This window comes from Anser brachyrhynchus (assembly GCF_964034855.1).
Source record: "Anser brachyrhynchus genome assembly, chromosome: 5".
In the NCBI taxonomy this organism is placed as follows: Eukaryota; Metazoa; Chordata; class Aves; order Anseriformes; family Anatidae; genus Anser; species Anser brachyrhynchus.
Window position 1 is genome coordinate 16,267,369 of NC_137699.1, and position 24,183 is coordinate 16,291,551.

The window sequence follows — 24,183 nt, forward strand, 5'->3', positions numbered from 1 at the left end:
CTATCAGCTGACAGTATGAGAGAAATGGGAAAAAAAAAGAAAAAAAAAGAAAAAAAAAAGAAAAAAAAAAGAGCAATAAAAACGGTGAATGTCATTCATAAAATTTCCTTTTTATGCAGATCCTACTTTACAGGATATTTCAATCCCTTCAAAATCAATCCCAGAACTGTTCAAAATAATAATGCATTATGGTTCAATTTCTGGCTATAAGATAAATGACATGAAACAAAACTTACGAGCTAAGCAGAAGGAATACACACAGTATTGGCACTCTGGATATGTTTGAACAGAAACAAAAGGGACTGAGTTATACAGTTCTCTCTCAAATATTAATTCTAAGGAAAATGAAGGGAATTCATCAAGTAATAAAATATTTACCCAAAGTAGTTTGCCCTTTTCTTAGCAGACAAAATAGAGATAATTGAAATAAAAGTTCATGAAACAAAGTTTTCTTCCAGCATTTTTCACTATCGTTCCTCAAGAAACAGAAAGAAATGGAAGATAATTACACATCAGAATTCAAACGAGCTACAAGGCCAGGCTGGATGAGGCCTTGGCCAACCTGATCTAGTGGGTGGCATCCCTGCCTATGGCAGGGGGCTTGGAGTTAGATGGTCTTTAAGGTCCCTTCCAACCCGAATCATTCTATGCTTCTACAAACTGTGGGATACTGTGCAGGCCTACTGGGCAAGGATGTCATTGTGGATGCTGATCCAAGTTTATAATGGATGTGGATAGGCATAATGAGATCAAAATGTTGCACATCAGAAAATTAACACAATTCATACAGCTGTATCATTTATTGGTCATTTAATCTAGGAAAAATCACAGTACATTTAGTGAATAGAAGATAAAGGAAACCAGCACTCTTGGTCATTGTTAACCTCACCTCTATGACTGACATCCATTTTCACAATGCACAAGAAGGAAATGGATACAAAAAGCATGTAACTGTATAACCAAAAACAGAGGCTGATCTTTTTTAAACTTACTGATTAGAAATGCCTAATTGGTCTTCAAATTGCACCTCGTAAGCTCTGTCTTATTTCATGAATGCAGATGCTCATACTCACTTGGCTCATTTGTACTTCTCCGTAGCCACGCTATGACAGCAGCCCCTGACCAGGGTGGGCCGCTGTCCCCGTAGCACACTGGGGAGCTCATCTGGCACTGGGTGTCAAGGGGAGAGCAAGGGAACAGCCCATCCACTGGGACTGACTATGAAACCTTTACATATTTGTAAGCCACTAGAAAAACTGGAAACCATGCAAGCAAAATAGTGTGGGGACCTTTTAGCAACCTTGTCTGAGTGCTCTTGACCCTCCTCAAGAGGACCAAGTGGTTCCACTGCAGTGGCTGGGAGCGAGACAGGCTGCCCCTAGGGGGAAAGAACCTTGTTCTGGGGGAGTCCTCAAGGCAAACCTCAACAAAAAGCACAGCGAGCACAATAATGCAGCATGATTAAATGTGAAAGGATTCAGAGTACCAAGTTTGTCTGACAAAATGGAATAAGGAACAGACTATCAATAGACATACATTAATAAAATATATCTTAAGGATTTTCATTCATTAAAAATATATGGCTTAATTCTCTTTATATATTTTTCTAGTATTAATCCCAGTGTGAGTCAGAAGTCAGTTCCTGAATGGTCTTATATATCCTAAATATACAGGTCTTATATATGCCTAAATAATCAGTGAAAAGAGTTTAAAACCAGTTAAAGAGTTATTCCAAGGAGGACGCAAAAAGAAACAATGAGGTAAAAAGGCTCTAGTTAAAGTTAAAAACTGTTTGTTTTTTAACAATTTTCTTTTGAGAACTATTATATCAGCCAGCATGGATATCGTGAGGTTACTGTGTGGAAAAGAAATGAACCAGCAGACCTCTCCAGATTGCCAGATGCAAACAATACTGTTGTCAGTATAGTTTCTCCCTTGTGGATTGAAAAACACTTGAAAATTATGATTAGATAAAATCATAATGATCATATGATCACAATAGCTAGTGTACAAAAGGCAGGAGAGAACACATTGTTAAGAAAAAGCCAATTAATGAGTTTTTTTAAACTAAGACAAAAGGTAGCCTTCAGAGCATATTTAAGAGGGATATGACCTCTCTTTTTCTCTAATAGGTGCACAAACTTTTGAAGTACATTAGCTTAGTGGCAGCTGTGATTGTACGATACATAGACTCCTTAATTCATGCATGAGTAAAAAAATTGGTACACGACTTTCACTGAAGAGACTTTGCCAAATCTTGGGCCCAGAAATGAGCTGCTTAGAAACTTTAAACCTACTGCTTGACACTAGCCAAGCTGACTTTTGGTCTTGTTCATCCCCCTGAAAGCCAGTTCAGTAGCTACTACTGTTCTTTATCAATGTCATCTAAGTCCCTGAAGCAAAGACAAAGCAGAAGACATGGCTTTTTCCACACGGATTTTTCTTATGGTAATGCTCACCATCCTACAGTCATGTCTACATGCAAAATAAATAAATAGATAGATGGATAGTTAGATAGATAGATAGATAAAGGATTTTTCGTATTTGGTTTCAAAATCAAATGCATGCTATATGGACACAGGAATTAAATAATAAAAGGAATTAAAACGTCTTCCTTCTCTTACCATATTAACCAAGAAACTCTTTAGGGGAATTATGCCTAAGCTGGTTAAAGTGCAGACCACACATATTTAAAGTGAGTACAAAATAAATAAATAATATTTTGCTAAAAACAGGCAACTTCCATTCTGTAATATGCTGCTTCTACTCTATATATAAACAGCTACTCTTCTGCTCCTAATATGGAAAATAGTTCCTGTTGTTCACAATTCTGTTAATCATCAGTTAAAGGTAGGAATTAAAATAGGAAACATTTCTATTCCTTAGTGTTATTTTGTTTGTTAAATCACATATATGAAAGGTTAAAACTCAGATTTTCTGAAACCTGGATAATCTCTATATTAGTGAATAGTAAGATTTAATATTTACTCGCACGTATTCAAGTTATCAGTGTCAATATTATCACAGCCATTGTAAAACTATTTTCCATAAGGGGTCTTTGAGAACATTATCTGTCAAGAGGGACTGTATCTGAATGGATAAGTTTAAGATTTCACTTTAAACAGCAATGATGGAAATAAAATTATAAGCAATGATAAAATACCATGGGAGGAAATCTTGATTTCTAATGGACATCCTATGGTTAGAGTTTTATGATTTCTGGTCCAAATTCCAAATGGAAAGAAGTCATTCAAACAAGATTATGTTATATTTGTCCTTGCCTCTAAAGTTAGGGTATGTTTTCAATATATTTGATTTATTTTAGATTAATATGTACTACAAAGACTTTCAGAACAAGGTATTGTGCATTTCAGTGTAGCAGGCAGCATCTGTTCTATCTCACAGAATGGCAGCTACCTCTGCGGACCGCCAAGTCCCATAAATTTAATGGTGCAGTCTACAGAAAACAGGTTCCTAATGGTTATATATCTATAGACAGAGATTCATGGTACTAGAAAGGCCCATTCAATCATCTAGTTGGACTTTCTATATATTGAGGGACTCTTAAATTTCACACTGTAGCCCACAATGCAGGAGTAAATACATAGCTAGTCATCTTTATCACCCATGGCAATTTGTAATGAGGTTCAGAAACCATACCAGCAGAGCCTGCAGGGTGCACAGGAGGGACTGCCACAGCCTCTAGGTCAGAAGAAGGACATCAACCAGAATGGATGCTTCTCCCTAAACCTGTTTCTTCAAGCTCACTTTCTTTCATATCTCTCCTGCATTCCCATAAAGACCTGGGTGTGCTGTGTCCACATTATCTGAAAAGATACTGAAATATAGACTGCCTTCTTCTGTAGCCTAACAAGCTGTAGCATTTGAGGAAGGGAGGAAAATGGCGTGACACTCTATAGGAAGAGTAAGAAGGCAGGCCTGCATTTGATGATGTTTTTTTGAGATTTTGATGGTCTTCATTAAGCCTAAGCTTACTGGTGTCTGTAAAGGTTGAAATTAGAGTGTACCAGTCGTAGGAACTAGTAAGGTAAGTAGTGTCAACATAGAAGACTTCAGAGAAAACACCTGACTTGAAGGTCAGGAGATTTACTGTGTAAATTCTGATGCTAACACATGAAATATTCTCGGTATAAAGAGAAAGCAAGAAACCTAGAGTCTTTTGAAGCAGACTTCAGTATGGACCACAGATACATATTCAAAATTTTGCAGTTGTGGTTTTACATATGTGCCTAAAGGTGTAAGTAGATCTTTCCCAATGATCTCGAAATGCAGCAATTCATTATAAACACATGGATTTGAAGACACTGAATTGGCTTACCTTTTCTACTAATCTGTGTTGCAGAAATGGGAGTTGGCAAAATGAGACATGGATATTTGCTTTAAAATGTTGCACAAGCATGCTATGAAAGGTTATACCTTGATGTGTTGCATCCAGGAACAGACTAAGTTTTGCTAAACTCAACCTTCAGCGCCTGAGTTTTGATGATCAGGCATAACTGGCCCACTCTAATTACATGACCGTCCCTACCAGAGATGAGTATCTGTGTACTTGAACTCAGAGAAGAGCTATTAATTCATAGAGGTCCCTATATTAAATGCATATGCTATATAAAATATGCTGTCACCACAAAGCTTTTTTCTTCCTGCGTTGCATTCATTTCCCTCTTTCATTAAGCTTGCTTTCCAGATAGTTGGTTAAGTTAATGTATTTGCACTTGGCTCATGCATTAATCTCTGCAAACTATATGACATTTTGCATACTGCACACCTTGTTATAAATTATTACTTACTTCATAATATGTATCACTCTATATTTCTAACCGCTCTAAAAGGTAAAGAAATGCATCAGCTACTGGTGACTCACAAAATAACGTTGACAGAAGGAAGCCATTCACAAATAGAGAAATAATGAAGATTTCTTTTCAATCTAATGGGCATTAGGGAAAATATTTTAAAGTTCAGCAAGTAGTTTGAATTTTAATATACAAGTTTACTAACACAACTCCTAGAGCTGGCCACGAATTCTAAGAAGGATAAGAAAATGTCACTGCACTATGAGATAAGGAGTCATTTAATCTTCTCTGTCTTATTCCATCCTCCGTTCAATTCTCTTTTATTAACACAAGAACAACAGGTTTCTCTAGGTCTTGAAGTATTCTTATTTATTTCCCATTGCTGAAGTTTACTTCTGCAATGAAAAACCAACTAGCTGGGGGTTCACGCAGTGCCTGTCATTCCTTGCAGCTGGTTGCTGCGATATGAAACAAAAAGAGGAGCTCTCAATATATGCAGTAAGGAAGATTAGATAGCCGTCCTCAGCTTCCCACACAGGAGGCCCAACACACCACTCCCTAGTTACAAATTACCCTGGCGTCACCGATCGTCCCTCTGGGCTCTCACAGCTTGTCCTCCTTGGGAAGATAAATTTCCCAGACCCACGCTGCGTTCCAGTAAAAAATAAATAAATCAACAAAAGCCTTTTTCCTATCAGTCTGATTAATTTGACACCCTTTCATCATCAAGCAAATGGAAAATTATATTCATCCTGATGGTCTTTTATCCAGACACACGGTGGTAAAAAGCTAGAGATGCAAGCTAAGATAGAAAGCTTTCAGGACACCAACAAAAGCCTTTTCTTCTTGTAATAGTTGCAATGAGATTTGAAATATTCCTAATGTCAAGGACATGATGTTCAAGTGACCACCCACCTGTGTGGTTTCTCGTGCACTGCACTGTTTGAAGGTTGCTTTGATGTTCCCCATTTTCTGGAATTCCCACACAAAATGTTTTTGAATGAACTAACTGCAGAAATCTGCAGATTCAGAGATGCTCAGGTGGTTTCAAAGCAAATTATAATTTCTTCTTAGGAGTGGGTGACTAAACTAACCACTGAATTAACTGCTCAGTGCTTTAATTGGTATTTTTTCCCAGTAATACTGACAAAAACGCACTCAAACCATTGGGTAGTAAAAGAATAGAATATGAGGCATCCTCCTCTGCAATTCCAGGTGCAAGTTTTGTGATCCAAAGTATATTTTCAAGTCTTTCTTTTTTTAACGACACAAGGATACATCCAGCCGTGAGGCTGTGTATTTAAACAGCTGTGGCATGGAATGAAGCTTAATACTTGAGCAATGAAGGGACAGTACAAAAAAACAAGTATGATTCAGTCCTTTCTGAGGACAGAAGACTTACTGCAAACTTGGGGAACACTACTTATCTGCTCCGGCTTCCTTGATGAATTGTCTGTTCTGTATTTTCCTGCATTCTCTCTGATACATTGATCTGATACACTGCCTAGGTGGGGGATAAATTTGGCTTGCCCTTGCTTCTCACCAGTATTAATGCAGTGGCTTTTCATATGCTTGTTTTCCTGAAGGAATGGCTGTCCTCAGGAAAAAAGATCTATTTCCTCCTTTCCTTAGTTCGGCTGTGGAATAAAATTGAAACTTTGTTTTATTCTGTGGATTCTCCCACATACATTTTGTTTTATCTCAGAAGTCAATTACACCAGTTAATCATAAAGATTCTGGCAGCATTATGTGATGTATGTGTGGAGCAATATATAAATGTCAAACCTTGTTGCTGCAGGCTAGGAAGGAAATGTTGCTTATGAATTATGTTTTAGGATCTGAAAAGGCCAGAGTATTTCTAGGCTGGAGTTTACTAGCAACTTAAGTGCCCTTATCCCTGAAAGTCAGGCAACACATAAGCTGAAATCAGAGTTGTGACATTTGCAATTATTTTCAAACAAATACATGCACCTTCAGGGACAACATTTAAAGAAAACAAAAACTTAGACAATAGCCTTTTCTCTCCCTCTGTCTTTCAAATGTTTGGAACAGCAAAAATCCTCTATTGCAAAGACACTGCCAAGCCATTAAGAAACTAAACGAACAGATACACAATTTTATCGTATCATGGGAAAAGAATACATTATTTCCCTGTTATTGTCCGAGATGTTACTTGCTAAAGAAACCTGCATTTTAAAGGCCCAGGACAGAAGATCGGACTTGAAGCCGAGGTGTATTTATGTTACACTGGCATGGTCAGTGTTCCCTTCCCACTCTTCTTACTTGAAGTCTGATGGTTTCCCAGGAGGCTGGTTAGTGGCAAATCCCCACAGGAACTTCCTTTCACTCTGTATTACTGACTGCTATCTAATTCGTATTGCTCCTATTCTCAAGGGAAACCAATGCCCCCTGAGTGGTGTTCTGACCCTTTTCCATACTGAAAGCACTTCCCAAGCACTGCCACCAGTAAAGTTTATTAGCAGATGCATCCTTTTTTGTGCCCCAGATATTAATGAAAGAAGAAATGGAATCATCATGCAGTGGGCATGGAGTATGGCAGGGAGATCAAAACCACACTACAGCCCACAAACTAACTCCCAGTCTTGGTTTTCAGTAGCGACGTCAATGTTGTGCATGTGGGCAAATCATGTTGGCTAATGGAACTGAGGATCTTTGAAATAATGGCTTCTGGGGAAGAAGAAATCCCCGAGTGATCTCAATAAAGGGAACCAGATGCAGTTCATCCCAGAGCTGCAAGAAACCCAATATATCGAATCGCAAGCTGAGTAGTAAGGATTTCTAATAAATTTTCAATTTGGAAAATATTGTATGTCGGGGAACAGAAAGATAATACAGTTATGGAAAGGGGAAAAATTAATGCAGCCTACTGCTGGTCCACTTCTTTGACCTCAATAAAGCATTAGAACAGTTATTTGAAGTAAGGAAAAGTGTGGAGGAAACTGAGGTCAGGCATTTTCTTTAATATGAACTGATTTTCAAGATGATAGATTAATATGACTGGACAAAACATCTGTCGCAGAACAGCATGGAAAATGTTGGAATATATTTTTAAGCATCTTGCCGGAGCTCTCTCCTATTGCTGCAGATGCTCAGAACACCCAAAGCAAGCAGCTTCCACTGCTATGTACTAAAGCATGAAATGGAAGTGACCCAAAGACAATGCAGCCTCAAATGGTGTTTGCTCCAAAACAGATTGCCTGCTGATTGCAGGGCAGTAGAGAAGAATAAACAGAAAGGTAATCAGGACAGCAGAGCCATTCTCTCCGCTGGCTATTTTCTACGCCTGTGTCACTTCAGATGAGAAGCTGGTTTTAGCAGTGAGGCAGGCTGGGAAATTGCGTTTCCTCCTTCCTATCTGAACTACGATTGTTGTATTTTGTCTACACTTGCACAGGTGAATGGGGAATCTGGCCCTCTGCCTCTGCAAGAGCTTATATTACATCTGAAACCCACCCAGTAAATCCTTTCTATGTACTTCATGAAAACAGGGTTGTTAATTCAGTACCTGTATGTGAACTTCATACATTTTCTGTGTGTTGTTCCCAAGAAAGAGAAAATATATGATGTACTATGGATTTTGTTGTTTGTTTTCATCAAACCTTGACCACATAAAATATTATCAGGACAGGAAAGTAAAGGTACATGAGCTGTGAACTAGCAGCGAGCGTTAAACATCACAATCTCTGTAACTTCCTAGCCCTCAGTCAGTCCTCTACAGCATCTGCCTTTACTATCTATAGCTACTGCATTTCTCTCCAGTATCTTTCCCTTGCTGAAATACTTCTGGCTGCTCAGGGGAAATAAATCTGCACACCGAGGAGGCCTTTCTGGGCATCCTGGGGACTCAGTGCCTCAGCTACGAAAATGACATTTGTACCGTTCTTTAAAAAAGATTAGCAAAAGGTGGTGAAGATCACCATGCCATTAATACAAGACACAAAAAGCATAATTTTTTATCTTGATCGATAATCGAGTGACCAATAAATGTTTCTTTTTTAGCACTTGGGACTAGAGAGCTAATATTTCACTTGTGCAAGGGGACATAACAAGCAAAAGCCAACAAACTTTTTAAAAGAAGTGTAAGCGTTTCGGAATGAATCTTCTTAACGCCCTTCTTTTTAAATTACAAATGTTTATCTTAGCCATTTCTCTGCACTACACAGATGATCATTTTTACAAAAGGGATTCATCATTTTCTTACTAATAGTGTTTAAGTTCATTTCTCATCAATTCAGGCTCAGACTTAAAATAAAAACAGAAAGCAGCAGGACACCAAATTGCTTAGGCATGTAGGCTTGTGCACTTCTTTGCCTTCTGACTGTACGCAGTGGGGCCAAGCACTGGAGAGGAAACTCATCCCGGCTGTTACTCCTCAGCAGCGCAGCCTGTACTCCAAGCGTTGCAGAGGACCACACGAAGCAGTACAGCCGCAAAGCAGTATTTATGGTGGTGCTGTGCAAGTGGGGACTTGGCAGAGCCTCAACAGGGAGAAATAAGAGCAAAACAGCACTGGCTGAAGGGCTGTGGGAGCTCTCGCTGTTTTTTCAGAGGCAGGGAAGATGGCAAGTTGGAAAGCATTTCCCCAGCCATGCAGAGAGGCTGCTGGCAAGGTGGGTGATAGGTTCAGAGATTGGCAAGCGTGTCGGTCTGGAGATCTCCGCTGTCAGCTGCATCCCTCAAGAGCAACACATCTCAAGAACACTCATTGCCTGGCCACTTCTTCCTTTTCTAGTTAAAAATTACTGACAGTAGAAATAATGATCATAACATGTAGGTTATGTTACGCACGTAAAAGGGAATTATATGGCTTTTATGTTTCCTCCCTGAATGCATTTTAAGGCTTTGGTCTTGGTTGTTATACTCAGTGAAAGGAAGAACCTACCTACATACCAAACTCCTGCTTAGCAGCTGTAGGCAAACTTCCATTCATATTATTTTCTACTACAACTTAATCTATACTTCCTGTGAATAAATAGAGAAGATGTGAAATTACAGGGCTCTTGATCTTCATCCTAGAAATGCATACTGAGAAAGGACTTTAGGCATTGGGAAAAAATAAATAAATATAAATAAAAACGGCTTAATCAAAGTCACTGCTATTAATGTATCAATTACTTCGATACATTTTCAGTGTTTCTAGCCAGCTTTTATTTATAGCAGCCCTAGCAGTGACGTGACCCAAATACTTGTTTAATTCCCAGTGTTTGTATTTGCTGGCCTGTGTGGGTATGAGTTGCTCACAGGACTCAGCCTATACCAACCAATTTGAAACATGAATCTAAGCAGCTGGTTTCGTGTGGCTTACTTGGAGTGCTTGCTCTCATGCTTTGGGGGTTGTTTAATTCGATTTATATTTGTAGCTGGTGGAATGGGGAGAAGGGAGCAATTACGGCACAGAGCTTTATTATTTGCTAGCCGAAGAAACCAAGTGTTTTCCTTCCTGCAGAGTAAGAAGGTATTTTAAGACCTTGCAGCTTTCCTGCTCCCCTGGGCCTCTCCCCTTGGCGAGTAAGGGAGCACTGCAGCAGGGACCTTGGGGCACTGCTGCTGAATTGCTGCTCCTGCCACTGGGACCTAGACTCGAGTCCAGGTTCCTGGAGATAAGGACAGCAGTGATTGATAACACGTCTGGGCCTAGGAGACTGAAAAATGGAAGGAAAAAAACTCATTAATTTTGTGTTTGTGAACTGGAAATCAGCTGAGCCATGACAGAAGCACAGGAAGGGTTTGTCTACCAAGGCACGGAGCTTGACAGAGGTAGAAGAAAAAAAAAAAAAAACAGGGAAGACCATGGCTTGGGAAGGGAACTCATGGGGTGGCAACAGCAACACCAAAAGCAGGACAATTGCAAAAGATGAGAGCCCCAGAGACCCAACATCTATTGCGTTTATAGTACAAGTCCTCTCCTACTCAAACCTGCCTCTGAGGGCCCTCCTGTCAGACTGGAAGGAGAAGCAAGGCCACAGGTGAACGAACCCATGGTTGCTTTATGACCAAACCCCAGCAACAGTGAGGGGCTTGGCAGTGCCAAGAGCCCTCCACAGCTGCTGACCCCAGAAACTCCCCCTGAGGTAGGCCCCAAACTCAGCCCTTCTGCAACACTTCTGCCATTTCCCTGTAGCCATTTAGGGAAGCTGATATTTAGGCTAGAGATCTTTTTGGAAGCGAGAGTTTGTGGTTAGCATGTTTGAATAGCAAAGCTTTCTTTCGGGAGGGAGAAACCTCGCCGTGTCAGAGTAACACAGTTCCCGATTCTGTGTGTGTGATGGGTGGAGGTTTTATTACCCGAAGTGTTCCTCTTGGGCAGATATGGGTGATTTTATGGAATGAAACTAATTAGTCGTATCTTTTTCCTATACCAGCTACATTATTGCTGCAAAATTTAATTGCATCAGTGCTTAGGATGCATGAAAATAACACATGCAGTAAAAAGAAAAAATATTTTTTTCCTATACCTTACTCACTATTTTAATAGAAAACACAATCAGTACTACCATGTACAAGTACAATATTCCCTGGGTAAAGCACCACTCTACTGATCCAGCTATTTATTGCTTTGTAAATGAATGCTGGCTGGGTGAGGGCTGCACGACAGTCCTTCAGAAGCAGTGCAACATTGCCACCACGTGTTCTGTACTGAGAATGGCTTTTGCAATGTCAGTAGTTACTCTGTTCACATTATTTTAGAGAAATAAGAAAAAAAAAATAGTAACTAAGAAATTTTTCCCTAAAAAAAAATACTTATTTCGGACTTAGGTTACTGGAAAACAGTGGCTAGAGCATTTGGAACTCTTACATGATGCTCAGCAAGCCTCATACCAATTTTCAACCCATTTTCCCAAACCGATTCATGTATTCACTTTCACCCCTTCAATCTTCCTTGTCCAGAGAAAAACACTTTTTAGTTAGTGACCCTTTATTTCTTTTTTCTCTCCCTGTGTCAGCTTTCCCTTAAGCGCTGTCCACCACCCGTTGGTCTCGTGGGAGAGTCAGTCAGCTGGCAGCACTTGGGATTCTCTTACTGGTCTGTTGGACTCCGGGGGCACAACTTCAATTATGAATTAACAAGCCCAGGTCTGAGAGGAAATTTCAAGTACTGAAATAGATCAAATCTTTTTTTTTTTTTTTCCTAAGAATGGTGTATTTAATATTTTGCTGAAGCCATGAAGCAGCATATTTGCTAGAGTAACCCAACGGAGATGACATAGCAGTTATGGTGGGAATGGTTAGACATGCCTGACTGCCTTTACACTTCTATGAAGTTCTCAGTCTTCGACCTGCCCTTCCACCTTTCAGAGGGGTTAGGTCTTGGTTAACTGTGATGTTGATCCCAGCACTAACAGCGTTCCCAAGCTATCTGTCTTTGCCTTGCAGCAAGCAGACAGTGTATATTCTTTCTCTTGATGAAGAGGCTAAGCATTAAAAATAGAACCTAAATGCAATCAAAATACAGTACTGTGAACGCATATTATATTTTTGCTATTTTTAACTCAGGGGAACTAAGGAAGTACATAAATGCATGGCACTGTGATGAAAGAAATTTAAATAATGCAAAAGGAAAAATATTTTTTTGGCATAATTGCTATTGATGGGAAGTTAGAGAGCTACATCGGACCACTCATGCCACAAACACAAAGAGCAAATACATGTTTGTACCAACAGTGCGAAAAACAAATACATTTGCTTTCTCAAATACATCCACTGACTGCACTCAGTCAGTCAGGCCTGCGCAACACAGTCCAGGTCACTGAAGCTACAGCCGGTCCCAGAGGTGGCCAGCAGCCAGTGGGACCCGGGCAGGGGCAGGAGCACAGTTACAGCCCTTGCACCACATCGGCTCCCCATCAGCCACCTGTGGAAGTGAAACCTGCCTTCAAGGAAGTGAATCTTTACTGAAGTAAATGGTGCTAATTGCATCTCTCTACCCGGTGCCAGGGAATGTCACGCAGCCATTCAGGTTGCTGGCCTTGCCATGCTAGTCAATACGAAGTATCTTTACTGGTACACAAGTCTAATGAGTGCATCTGACCACGCTCCTTGCATACTGATGTTTGCCAGCCCAATTCTGTCACAATTCAAAATGTTAGCTATTAAATCTAAGATCTCTAATTAAATTAAATCTCTAAATAATGCAGAACCCACTAGCTCAGAACGTACCAGTCCTGTGGTACAGCATTTGCAGCCGCGATTCGTCACCTCTAAAATTCATTTCTAGCACATATTTGCCCTCACACTGCTGCAAGAAAACTTCCTCTCCCATCCTGAGTCTCTCTCCCAAACCATAGTTACAAGTTTCCTTTTATAAACAGATCCCTCACCAGTTGGCTCTTCTCTGAGGAATCAGAAAGAACAGAGCACATACAATGAGAGTATTGCTCCTCACTTGCAGTTTTTTATTTTTCATTACTTATGATCTTGGGATATTAGAAAAATGTGTGATCATATATTATCTGAGTTCAGACAGCTGTGAGAGAACTCATAAAAGAGATTCTCTCGTGGTGGTGGACTTTTTCCTTTATTATTCAGCTCTTGGATATTTGCTTCCACAGCTCACCAGGCAAGAAGCAGCCCTCCATACAAAAAGCAGGCCAACAGGCGAGATCCACCACAGAAAGCAAAGTGACCCACTTGTACTTGGTTAGCAGTGAAAGCAAATCTACATTACCAAGAGTCTAATCAAGATGTTTCTTATTATTATTTCAACAATACAGTGTAACATTACTGATGATACAAGAACACATTTATAAAGAAGAATATGTTATATTTTTAACATTTGCATGAATAGTCTCATTTAAGAATCTTATTCTCGGTCAACACAACAAATGTAATTGGTTTTGGCTAAGAGCTTGAGGCAAATGTTGGTTTTAAGCAGCTCGTGCACCGTAGATTCTACTACAAATTTCCTATCACTAGTCCATAACTGAACAACAGTTTGAGGATCATCTGTCAGTACATGACAAACAGAATCACATCCATTTCTCATTTCAGTCCAGGACCAACAGAGATCAGACCTGAAGCCTGAATATCCCCAAAGCAGGGGCTGTGTTAGGGCTCAAGGGTCTAGTTCAGTCTCCAGTGTGGGTTCAGGCTGTGAAGTTTAGCTGAAGTTGCTCCAAAATTTTGGCCAGAGGAGACATTTCAGACTTTCCACTGAAACTGGCTTTTTGTTTACTCCATTTAGCCTCTCTTATATACAAATAGCCCTAATAGCTTTTATGTCACATGCTCTGCAATGAGCAGATAATTGCGTCAACCCAGCAAGAGCGTGACTCACTAAGTGAGCAATATCCATTTTCAACAGGGCAAAAATATCGGTGGAGGCCCACTTAATCGTTCCATGATACAATTTAGCACTGCTATAGCATGTATTAAATTAATTAAAAGGCTTTCCTTCCCGTCAAAGGTATAATCAAGGCAATTTGCTTCCAAACATAATCAAGGAACTATGCAAGAAAAGCTTAGCAATATGAGCTATTTTTTCATGTGGAAAGTTAATTGATTTTCTATCATTTTTCCCCTCTGGGATTGAAATGAAGCTTTGCAAAAGTTGTTGTTCTCTTATGTGTAATTGGTCCACTTGAACTTTTAGAGGTTACCTGAAACTAGGCCAACAAAGTACTTTTTTTCTCCCCTTCTTGTAAGAGATTGTATCAACCATCAAATAAAAGAAAAAAAGAAAAAGAGAAAGAAAAAAAGACCTAGAGGCCCCAAAAAACTCCACGGTGCTTTAAAACAATTAACATTTAAAACAAAGAAACTTTTCTGTGAGGTAGCAATCTGTTTCCTCTCTTACTGAATACATCAGCAAACCCCTTTCTGAATGTTAACACTGTGATGGTTTAAAGGAACACAGATTTTTGTTTTCTCAGTGCTTGGCACTAGACATAAAATCCCATCTGGAAAAGAAAGGTTAGAGAAGGTGAACTGAAAAGCGAAATTGAACACTCAGTTAAACCAACAAGTGGTAAATGGCCAAGGCACTGACAGCCTGCTCTAGCCTTTCCTTTGGGGAGGGCAGGGTGAGGCAGGGTTATGTGGAAGTGTGTTTTGGCATGGAAAAATAAATAAAAAATACAGTTGGCTCTGGGGAGCCTCTTGGGAAGCTGCAGTTCATCGGAAGTGTCCCAGCGAATTGACAGCACTTTACAGGAGCCCAATTACCAGAGACTGCAGGGAGAGTCCCCATGTCGTGTATGTTGATGCTGACAGAGCTGCGATGGGGTGGGAGCATCAGGAGGAACTTACAGCGACCAAAAGACACAACGTTTTGGAGTTCATTGAACCGAATTTTGTTCCCAATTATTTCAACTAGCAGCACCTCCCTGATATGTGTAATAAAATACATCATCAAAATATGGCCTTAAGCCCACATAGACATTCAAATTGACAAGTGGCCAACCAAAGGTGTTTCAATAGCCTCTTCAGCTCTCGGCAAGAAGAAGGTTCCCCCCTCCTGTTGAAAATATGGCAAAGTCATAACCTGGCTTCTGTGTGTGATATGATATTGATTGCTGTGTAGTATGGCAGTCAAGACCAATAGAGGCATGGAGAATAAACAGTAAAATAAAAGCATGCCCTGCAAATATTAACTTGATGGCGTATTTGGATTATGGAAAAAAAGTTTAACTTCACATATTCCAAAGTAAGATCAAAAGTGATGTCATTTACTTAGGCAAAGAGAGCAATGCTGAACCACAAAGTCATGAGACAAAGAGCTACATGCAGATACAGGTTTTCTCAAAACCCTAATGTGGTTCTGATCCAAAATTTCATTTCAAGCTCACCTCTAAAATAAGCTGCTTTTTTTTTAAGAGCAGAAAAAAAGCCCTCTCTATCTTACTGTGCAATTTTAATGCAACTACGCTGTTCAGAAAAAAAGAATATTTAAATAATACATCATTTCTCATTTGTGCAAATGCTGGCAGTGATGCTTCATAAATGGATCGTCCAGCCTGTGTACAAATCAGGAGCTTGTAGAGATGCTCTGGAACTGAAACAGTCAGACCAAACCTGCACCATTGCACTGAACCAGACTTTTTTCCATTATAAGAATTGAAATCCCAAGATGATAACAGTCTTAACAAGTAAAAATTTTCAGACTTTAACCATTCATTCTCGTGTATATTATTCTGATGGGGAAAATATTAATAAAATCCAACTCCAGCTGATGCAGTATTTTGCTACTATAATATGCTCCAATATTTTTTTCAGACTATTTTTAATTGCCCTTAGCAAATCAGCTCCACTAACTTCAGAGCTACTTGCAGAGTTTGGCAGATAACTATTTCAGGAAACTGTTTTCCCTACACTTAACATTGCTTAATTTTACTTCATTCTTAATTTCATCAGTTCTGTTCAGAGCACTCCAAGTTATTTTTTTCCGGTATCATCTTTGAAGGATGACTTTGATCTGTTGGTTCTGGGGCAGCAAGTGAAAAGTATCAAAAAGAATACATATTTCAAAAATGAAATTTTGAGAATTATAGCATTACAATCAGTAACAGATAAACATTTATTTGAACATTTGTGATCATGGCCTAATCCTGTCATTTGGAAAATACCCTCAGCTGCAAGCACCTCACAAAATATAGCCCACAATGAATACTATTACCCGTGGAACAGTAACCATTTGAATTTGGATTGCTGGTTTGCCAGCGCATTCATAAATCTGTGTTTTGGCAGGTAAGAAGGTGTATTCTTTTGACAGTTGGGATTTTAATGCCAATATTGCAAAAGAATGAAAAGCAAGACATTAAATGTCACATTCACAGCCCAGGTGATATTTGGCTGTTCAGCCAATCTCTGTTCCCATTACCTCCTTTCTTCCCGATCTCAGCAGAAAGATATCCACCAGGCTGTTATTTTTTGTACAGTTTACATTATTAATGTTCATAAGTGGAAAATAAATCCGTGGAACTCAAGAAGAGTTTCACAACCCAAAACAAAGAGCCTTAAACAGATCACAGTTTTGTTGTAGGAAATGCTATTCAGCTAGTGCTAGCTGTCAGTATTTTTGACAGTCTGGATTTTGAAATATGTTACTTAGCAGAATCCTTGGTGGGCAGAGGAACCGGCATGTAAGCAGCTGACTTAAACAAAGGCAATTGGGAATTAAATTTTCATTCAGTCAGCCAGCTGACCATTATTTGTATTTTCCCAATTGTTTGTTTTTGAAAGCTTTGCAAATGCTAAGCTTGTGCATGAAATGTTAACGGTGCTTTGATGTTTCCTGGCCCAGGCACCAGCCTTCCATCTTTTTTACTGTAAAATTTTATCCAGCAGGAAAGTAGCTCATTGGATTAATGCAGTGTCTTGTCAAGTGTAGGGAAGCCAGCTGTAAATCTCATGTAGGAAAACCAAATACAAAAATAAGGAAAAGAGGAGAAAAAAAATGCATTTCAACATTTCACCCTCAAAGAACACGTGTACAATATTCAGCAAATCTAACTGGCAGAGTCAACACTTCCAAGTAATCGGCAGAATTTGTCCTCTAGCTAAGTTATTCTGAGGAGCATAAGCAACATAATAAATGACACTTCTTTCTAAGAATTATGCATATCATACTGCCTATTACAAGGCTTTATACATATGCACAGAAAAGCAGATGGATTCAAGAAAGCCTATTAAACATGAGGTTTACTTGCTGCAACTACACACCTGCACTCCACAAACAGTGCTGCCCAAGTACTCAACCACAACAGCCACAAAAGAACAAACTCTGCTGAAACATATGATATAATGAGGCTAAAGCCCTAATTTATGGTGTTAGCACTGCCACAAAATACACTGAAAAATCCCACACATTTTTAATCTCATTTTAATGGCTCAAGAGATAACTGCGTTGTAAATCCACATGAATTACTAAATGATTACACTCATTTTTCAATTGGGCACTGAAAGGTTCTCAGGAATTGTATCAAGTCAACAGAATATTTTAGTATAGTTCACTCTCTAGAAAAATATCGCTTTCCATTTCATTCTTTAGAATACCATTACCTCCTTATGGAATGCAATAACCTTAATTGTTATATTCTATAGGTTATTTTCATATAAACAAGTCTCCATTTGCTTTGGTTTGGAGTTTTTGCTTGAGAAATGTTTGATTAGAGAATTTTAAAGTATCTACTTCCCCAAAGTTTGGGGATATTCAGATGAAAGGGGGCTTTGAATATTCAGAGAGTTGCTAAAGTCTGAAATTCAGTGTGAAGTTAGATTTAGGGATTTTGTTCAGATCTATCTTTGCTTATTATTTTGAAACACATTTATGTGGATAGATGTTCTGAAAAAGACACCACAGAGCACATAAAATTATAGATTGTTAATCAGGGGAATTTTATTATATGTCCTTTTTGGAAGTGCTGTAAATGAGACAAATATTTCTGCATTTTCGTAAGGCATTAAAATTGATTTCCATTTTAACTGTGGTGCACTGCAATTGCAAATAAATTAGCCTGTCTATAAAAACGACAGTACCTTCTAACACTTGCTTTTCTTGCAAACTTCTCATAAACAAGCACTAAAGAAATCTCCATCCTAACTCCGTGGCATTTCACAGCTCATACACCTGCAGCACTGGCGTACAGTACCCTGCCAGCCAAACCAAGGCGTCCAGCAGCCGGCAAGCACAAACTTAGCAAACTCGTCATCTTTTCAGGTGTTGCAGAACTTACTCGGTACCATTTCAGAGAAAAATGCCTGCCTTGTTTTCCCAGGGGAGAGGCAAACACTTAGCACCTGGGAGAACCGTGTGTGCCTGGGACTGGCGAAGGCGGCCTGCCGTCAGGGCGAGCCCCGCGCGGCCCGGACACATGCGGTACCTCAGGGCCACCTGTGCCAACTGCCGCACCGCCACAAGAAAGCGCACCGCGGTGGGAATGCCCTCCGCTATCGCAGGCGCTCGGCTCTGCGGTGCAGGGAACTCGTTTCATGAGGCCGGTGAGAGCCCTTGTCAAGGGTTTCCTCGCTTTACTGGGCAGCCTGAGTGACTGCCGGCTGCTGCAGCCCGTGGAGGAGGGCGGTGAGCCTTGTGCTCGGCACAGCCCAGTGAGCCAAGGGGTCTGAAGAACCTCTGCCCCAGCCCTTTCAGCATGCTTGGAGCCCCAGCAGAAGGCTCCTGCTTCGGTGTCTTTGGTCAGTGTAGCCAAAACGTCCAACAGTCTTTGCAGGGCTGTAAGAATTTGTACCCGGGGGGACCAAGGTGCCACTCAGACCCCTGAGTGAAACTAAGGGTAGAGGACAACAGGGTACAAATCAGCCTGCTAGCCAAGCAGCCCCCTTGATATAGAATGGCTGCTCAGCCAAACCAAAGCATACATAACAATGCTGAATAACTAAGAATTTGGTCCTGTTTTGATTTGCAAAGTTCCCATTCCACCACAAACTGAGAGAACGCTCCTGTATAGCAGTGCAAAGTCTATGTTTTCACAAAGGATGTCAGATCATTTTAAAACAATTTCGAGATAAAGCAAAGTCCATTTCTAACCCTTGCCAAGTCACAGAGGGGGAAAAAAACTTCAAAGGAGTTGAGAATTATTAGTAATGTATATAATCAAGTTTCATGATTTGAACATGACTTGAAAGCATATCTGATATTTTTATTAAAGCAAAAAACAATGTTCTAAGCACACACCACCAGAGAACCTCCAAAATGGTCTGTGTAAAAATAGCAATTGAACAATTAAAGATATGTTTTTCACATTTAATTTGCACTGGCTCTGCATTTAAATATTTTCACATAAAGATAACGGGTCATATACATTGTTTTCTATTGAGTAAAGTTAACTCAGCAATTGATTTGGCTTTGTAGTCTTTCAGCTAAGACTGTAAACACCAGGGCCCTATCTGCTCTGTATGAATACAAATGGCCTCAGTGGAGCCCTGCCAGTTTATAGCAGCAGAAAATGAAGGCCAGAGGATCAAAGGGTCTTTTCCATAAGAGCAAGGATTTGTTACCATGCCACCTTCTTCAAAAGGTTCTGAATTATCTGGTGAGTACTCTCAAAACTAAAATTATTTTCTTTCAGTGGCACTGTGTATATACAAGTATACATAATGATACCTTTGTGCATTAATAGAATTATATTTAGAACCATAATGTCTGCCAGACAGATTTGTCTGCATCTCTTTTCACTTCCTCAATTTTTATCTTATTCTTTCACAACCACTATCTCATCAAATAGTTACTCTTCTTTTTACGCCCACAAGGAGTAACTCAGAATTAATAGCTAAGCTTGCACCACAACCAGCAAAGGAAACAACCCTTAAGATTCCTGCCAGAGTGGAAGTAGTACTAACTTCCCATAAGACTTAAGAGTTCCACCCCATTGATCCTTCATGATCCTCCATTCAACCTCATGATCCTTCAAGACTGTGAAAGGAAGTAGTAACACCCCAGTGAGCAAAAAGTCTAATGCTGATAAGCTCTTTGACTGATGTGGGTGCATGGCTCTATTGCACCTTAGACATCAATGAAATCATGTATACAAAGAGATTAGAGATGCATCACATAGGCCTGATTGCCAGTGAGTTTGCCCAACATCAGAGATTTTGCATTTCAAAATCCTCATCAGTGGGTTAGAAAGCTAGTACCACTCCCTGCTGCAACAGCTGACTCCAAGTAGCACTCAGTTTCCTGTTCCATGTCAGAGTTTTGTCTTTAATGCTTGTGGAAAATAGGAAAAGTGTTTAGAAAAGACCATAAATAGGAAAGGAGAATGTCTCTCAACAACTCCTGATGAAAATCTAAAATATATATTTTTTTCCTCTTTAATATTATTCAGACTCCACCTCAGAAATACAGACACAAATCCAGATAACTAATTCCATGTACATGTATAAAATTTAACGTGCACATAATATATGTTCTTTAAGATGACCATTTGGTAACAGAAAAGAGTAAAATACACCTTCTCTCAGAAGTATAATCAAATAAAAGGTACAAGCCAAAAACAAGCCCAAGGGCAGGCCAACAGAACATCATGCTCAGAAAATGTAGCCGGCATTGGCTAATCTCCACTGTGATATTCATCTCTCTTAATAAAGAGCAAAAATCTAACTCATGAGTAGTGTAAATGTAAGTGAATTATTCCCATTTCTCTGCATAAGATAAATGTCACTAAAGAGTTCCAATTTTGTTGGGTATTTTGCAGCAAAGTGTTTCTTTATATCAAACGGAACCATATAATGACTATACTGAATGACACTTATGGAGCATAATAGGTACTCTGAACATTTGGTAAGCGAATCATCTGCCTGTGAGAGAAGGAAGTGAATGGCTGGATGTATCCCTAATGCACAGAGAAAAATCGTTAATGAAATGAATAGAAAATGCACTTAAGAGTTTCCAGAGCTGATTTGGCCTGAAGATCATTATGAACCCCTGGATAAGTTCTCATTGACTATCCTGGCAACAGGACTCCAGCAGGACTGATCTACAGCTTTTCTGCCTCATACCTTTCTAAAAGAATATAAAGAGTGCCAAATTCATTATCTTCATTAAATCATTCCACAAACCCACAAAAGCCCATCTTTATTTATGGTTGATTCTTTGTTTTCAGAATAGCAAATTATACACAGAGGTCTTAGACTAAAGGTTCCTTTGCTGTATCTTTGCTATACATACATATGTTAAGAGGTTGCATTCCTTGTTTTTCTGTTGATGCCTTTAAAGGCTGACCTTGATATCTTTGTACAGCAGTTTTCTATTTCTTCCTCATGGAGCTCTACAAGAACTTCTTTCTTATCCCTCCCATTTATACACATCATCTACAACTTCAAGAATAAGATAATTTAAAAAACAGACCTGCTCAGGATTTTTTATCCAAACATTTCATTGGAAAATTCCAGTTGGTCAGATCTCAAGAACTTCATTCAAAATATCTTGGTTCAACAAAATGCTTCATTGAATTTAAGTCTGTCCAATTAAAAAAAAAAAAAAAAAAAAAAAGGTTCCCAAACAGCAGCAAAATCTACTACACAATCAATTGCATCAAAATCTATTTTAACTACAGCACAGGTATTTTGCGTGTAGATGTTAAGAATATATTTCTCATTACCTTCTACAGTAAGGTGCTGTACAGATCAGTTCTTCTGTACAACATACTCGTAGTTTTACAGCACTCTTCTTATCATCTTACCTGAGCTTACTTTCATTGTTGTTGTTGTTGCTGCTGTTAATCTACCCCTTAAGTTACATCCCCCTAATTGAGGTAAATACCATTCCTCAAAACAAATGCTACTCAGATTTCAGTGGTGCAAGGTTACAGTCTAGAAAGTTACTGATCAAAAAAAAAATTCCTTTGGAACATCAAAACACTTTATTTGTTTTCTTACATTTCTGACAATGGAGCAGCCAATCAACTGCAGGGATTTCACTCAGAGTCTTTAAACAACTTGTGGTTTGGTCTCTAGTCTCTACTTAGGCACTGTTCCCATATTCATCACTTTAATCACCCACTTCAGAAATAATGGAGATAAGCCAAGGGCAAGATGTTGGTCAATCAACTTTAGCTAATGGAGTAATACCAGAAAGACCAGTCATACAATCCAGAATTGTGATGTTAAACCAAGCTGCATAAGCAAAGCTTCTACAGTAAGCTAAAAAAATAAATTCTAAACATCTTGTGGCACAAGTTCACACTATCTTGTGCCAGAGATGCACATTCTTCTCTCCCACTCATACTGTGTGTACTCTACTAAGCTCCAAAGCTTACTGTATTTCAGTGATGCTGAGTATAAGCCATAAACTAGTATCTGGAATCATATACTGCAAAAAAAAGTTAAATCTGACAGCCTTTCAATGCCAATTTCTTTAATGGATTAGATCACTATATTTTTCTCTGTCTGGAAGGGTTTTTGTAGCAGTACATGTTTAATTGTCAGTAGTTATACAACATCAATTTTGATCAACTCGTTCGAAAAAGTTTATTGGAAACAGGAATATTTATTTCTCTGCAGAACTAAAGTAACTCAGAACAGAGGAAAAAAACATCCTCAGATTTATTCCCTGTTATAACTTTGTATCTTTAAATCTTACAATGACAGGGAAAAAGTCTATAGACTGATGCATCAGCTGCAAAAAGCTGTTACTTGCATTACTGAATGAATAGGCAAAGACAGCTTTAGGACTACCTCTGGACTAGTCAGTACCAAATATAAGCCAGAGTAGCCATACAGCTATTCTGAATCATGCCAGCTTGTTTTGGTCCTATGGAGCAATTATTCTAGCATGCCTAGACTGAGGCAACATGGGCTTCACTCCAGTAAAGGATTTTTTTTCTTTTTTTACAAAAGAGGATTCATAGCTGTTGTTTGAGACATCTTTCCAACTGCCTTGTACCACCTGGAAAACAGCAAAGAAGCTGAGCACTGGGGATAAGAATATTAAAGGCCACTGATATATTCAAAAATCCCATGGGGTTTAGGTACCAAAAGAGACCTCCTTAGCCAACCTGAATGCCAAGGCAAATCAGTGTACAGAATACAAAAAGATAGTAAAAGTTCCTCACTGGCTGAAGGGCTACTAAACAAGCAACTCTGAGCAAGCACTATCTCCCTGTTCTGTGCTTTCATTTGGACTAGAAGAAGGTATAAAGGCAGCCTCAGGCTCCAAGGCACCTTGGTGAAACACATAAAAAAATCCTAACAATGTCATTTACTGCCCACACAGATAAAAACACTAAGGGTAAAACAAGAAGCTAGATTTACCCCCTAAAATGTTTTTCACCAGCACTGCACACAATGTCACTCAGGGTGCATCTGATTCAGTCTTCAGCTCCTGCTGGACTTGACATCTGTCCTCTCTTCTTCTCTTCAGACAATTCTATAATGGCCTTCAGCTCGGCTTCAGAGAACTTTGGGGTCAATGCCACATTGTCATAATCAAATTCTTCATCGAGTAAGAATGGTTGAACATCATCCCCTAGCAGCTGTAATGAACAAAAACAGATGCATAAATAATATTGCTGCAAGTAATGATAAGGAAGCTCAAAATACAAACTTCTAATTAATATTTAATTAAACTATTTCTTCTGACTCCAGCACTCTCAGCTGATTAAGCTGTTTTTAAGTAAAAGAATAAATTCAATTATTCAATTCGACCTAATTTAAGTCATTTAATGTGCCCCATTTGTACTGCACTATATCTGAATGAATATCATTAGCTAATTTTGCTCGAGGCGAGGAATCTAAAAACCTTCCTTGCACACATCTATTACATTTCTGCCACTTGTAGAGCCAGGGCTGTGGGGATATGGGCAAGCTATGTACAGCCATGTTAAATTTCAAAGACAGATTCCATATCCTTAAAATTTGGGCTAATGACACATAAAATGTCAGTGTACAGCTGATA

At 39.2% G+C, this 24,183-nt stretch overlaps 2 protein-coding genes across 10 annotated transcripts in view; one reads left to right on the top strand and one right to left on the bottom strand.

The window, feature by feature from the left end:
- LOC308196094 (uncharacterized protein) overlaps positions 1–21,801 on the top strand; it is a 596,499-nt gene extending 574,698 nt beyond the window's left edge. The window contains exon 13 of the mRNA XM_080594627.1: positions 1–21,801. This exon is cut by the window's left edge and continues 31,230 nt beyond it. The gene's annotated coding sequence lies outside the window, so the exon portion shown is untranslated.
- Positions 20,585–24,183, bottom strand: part of IFTAP (intraflagellar transport associated protein) — a 40,559-nt gene continuing 36,960 nt past the window's right edge. For 6 of the 9 annotated variants that reach the window (XM_080594621.1, XM_080594622.1, XM_080594623.1 and 3 more), the window contains one exon: positions 20,585–23,761. In XM_080594621.1, coding sequence (XP_080450747.1) covers positions 23,597–23,761 — 165 coding nt within the window. In that variant the 3' untranslated portion in view covers positions 20,585–23,596. The remainder of the gene's footprint in view (positions 23,762–24,183) is intronic. The other 3 variants (XM_080594626.1, XM_080594625.1, XM_080594624.1) reach the window with 1 other exon arrangement.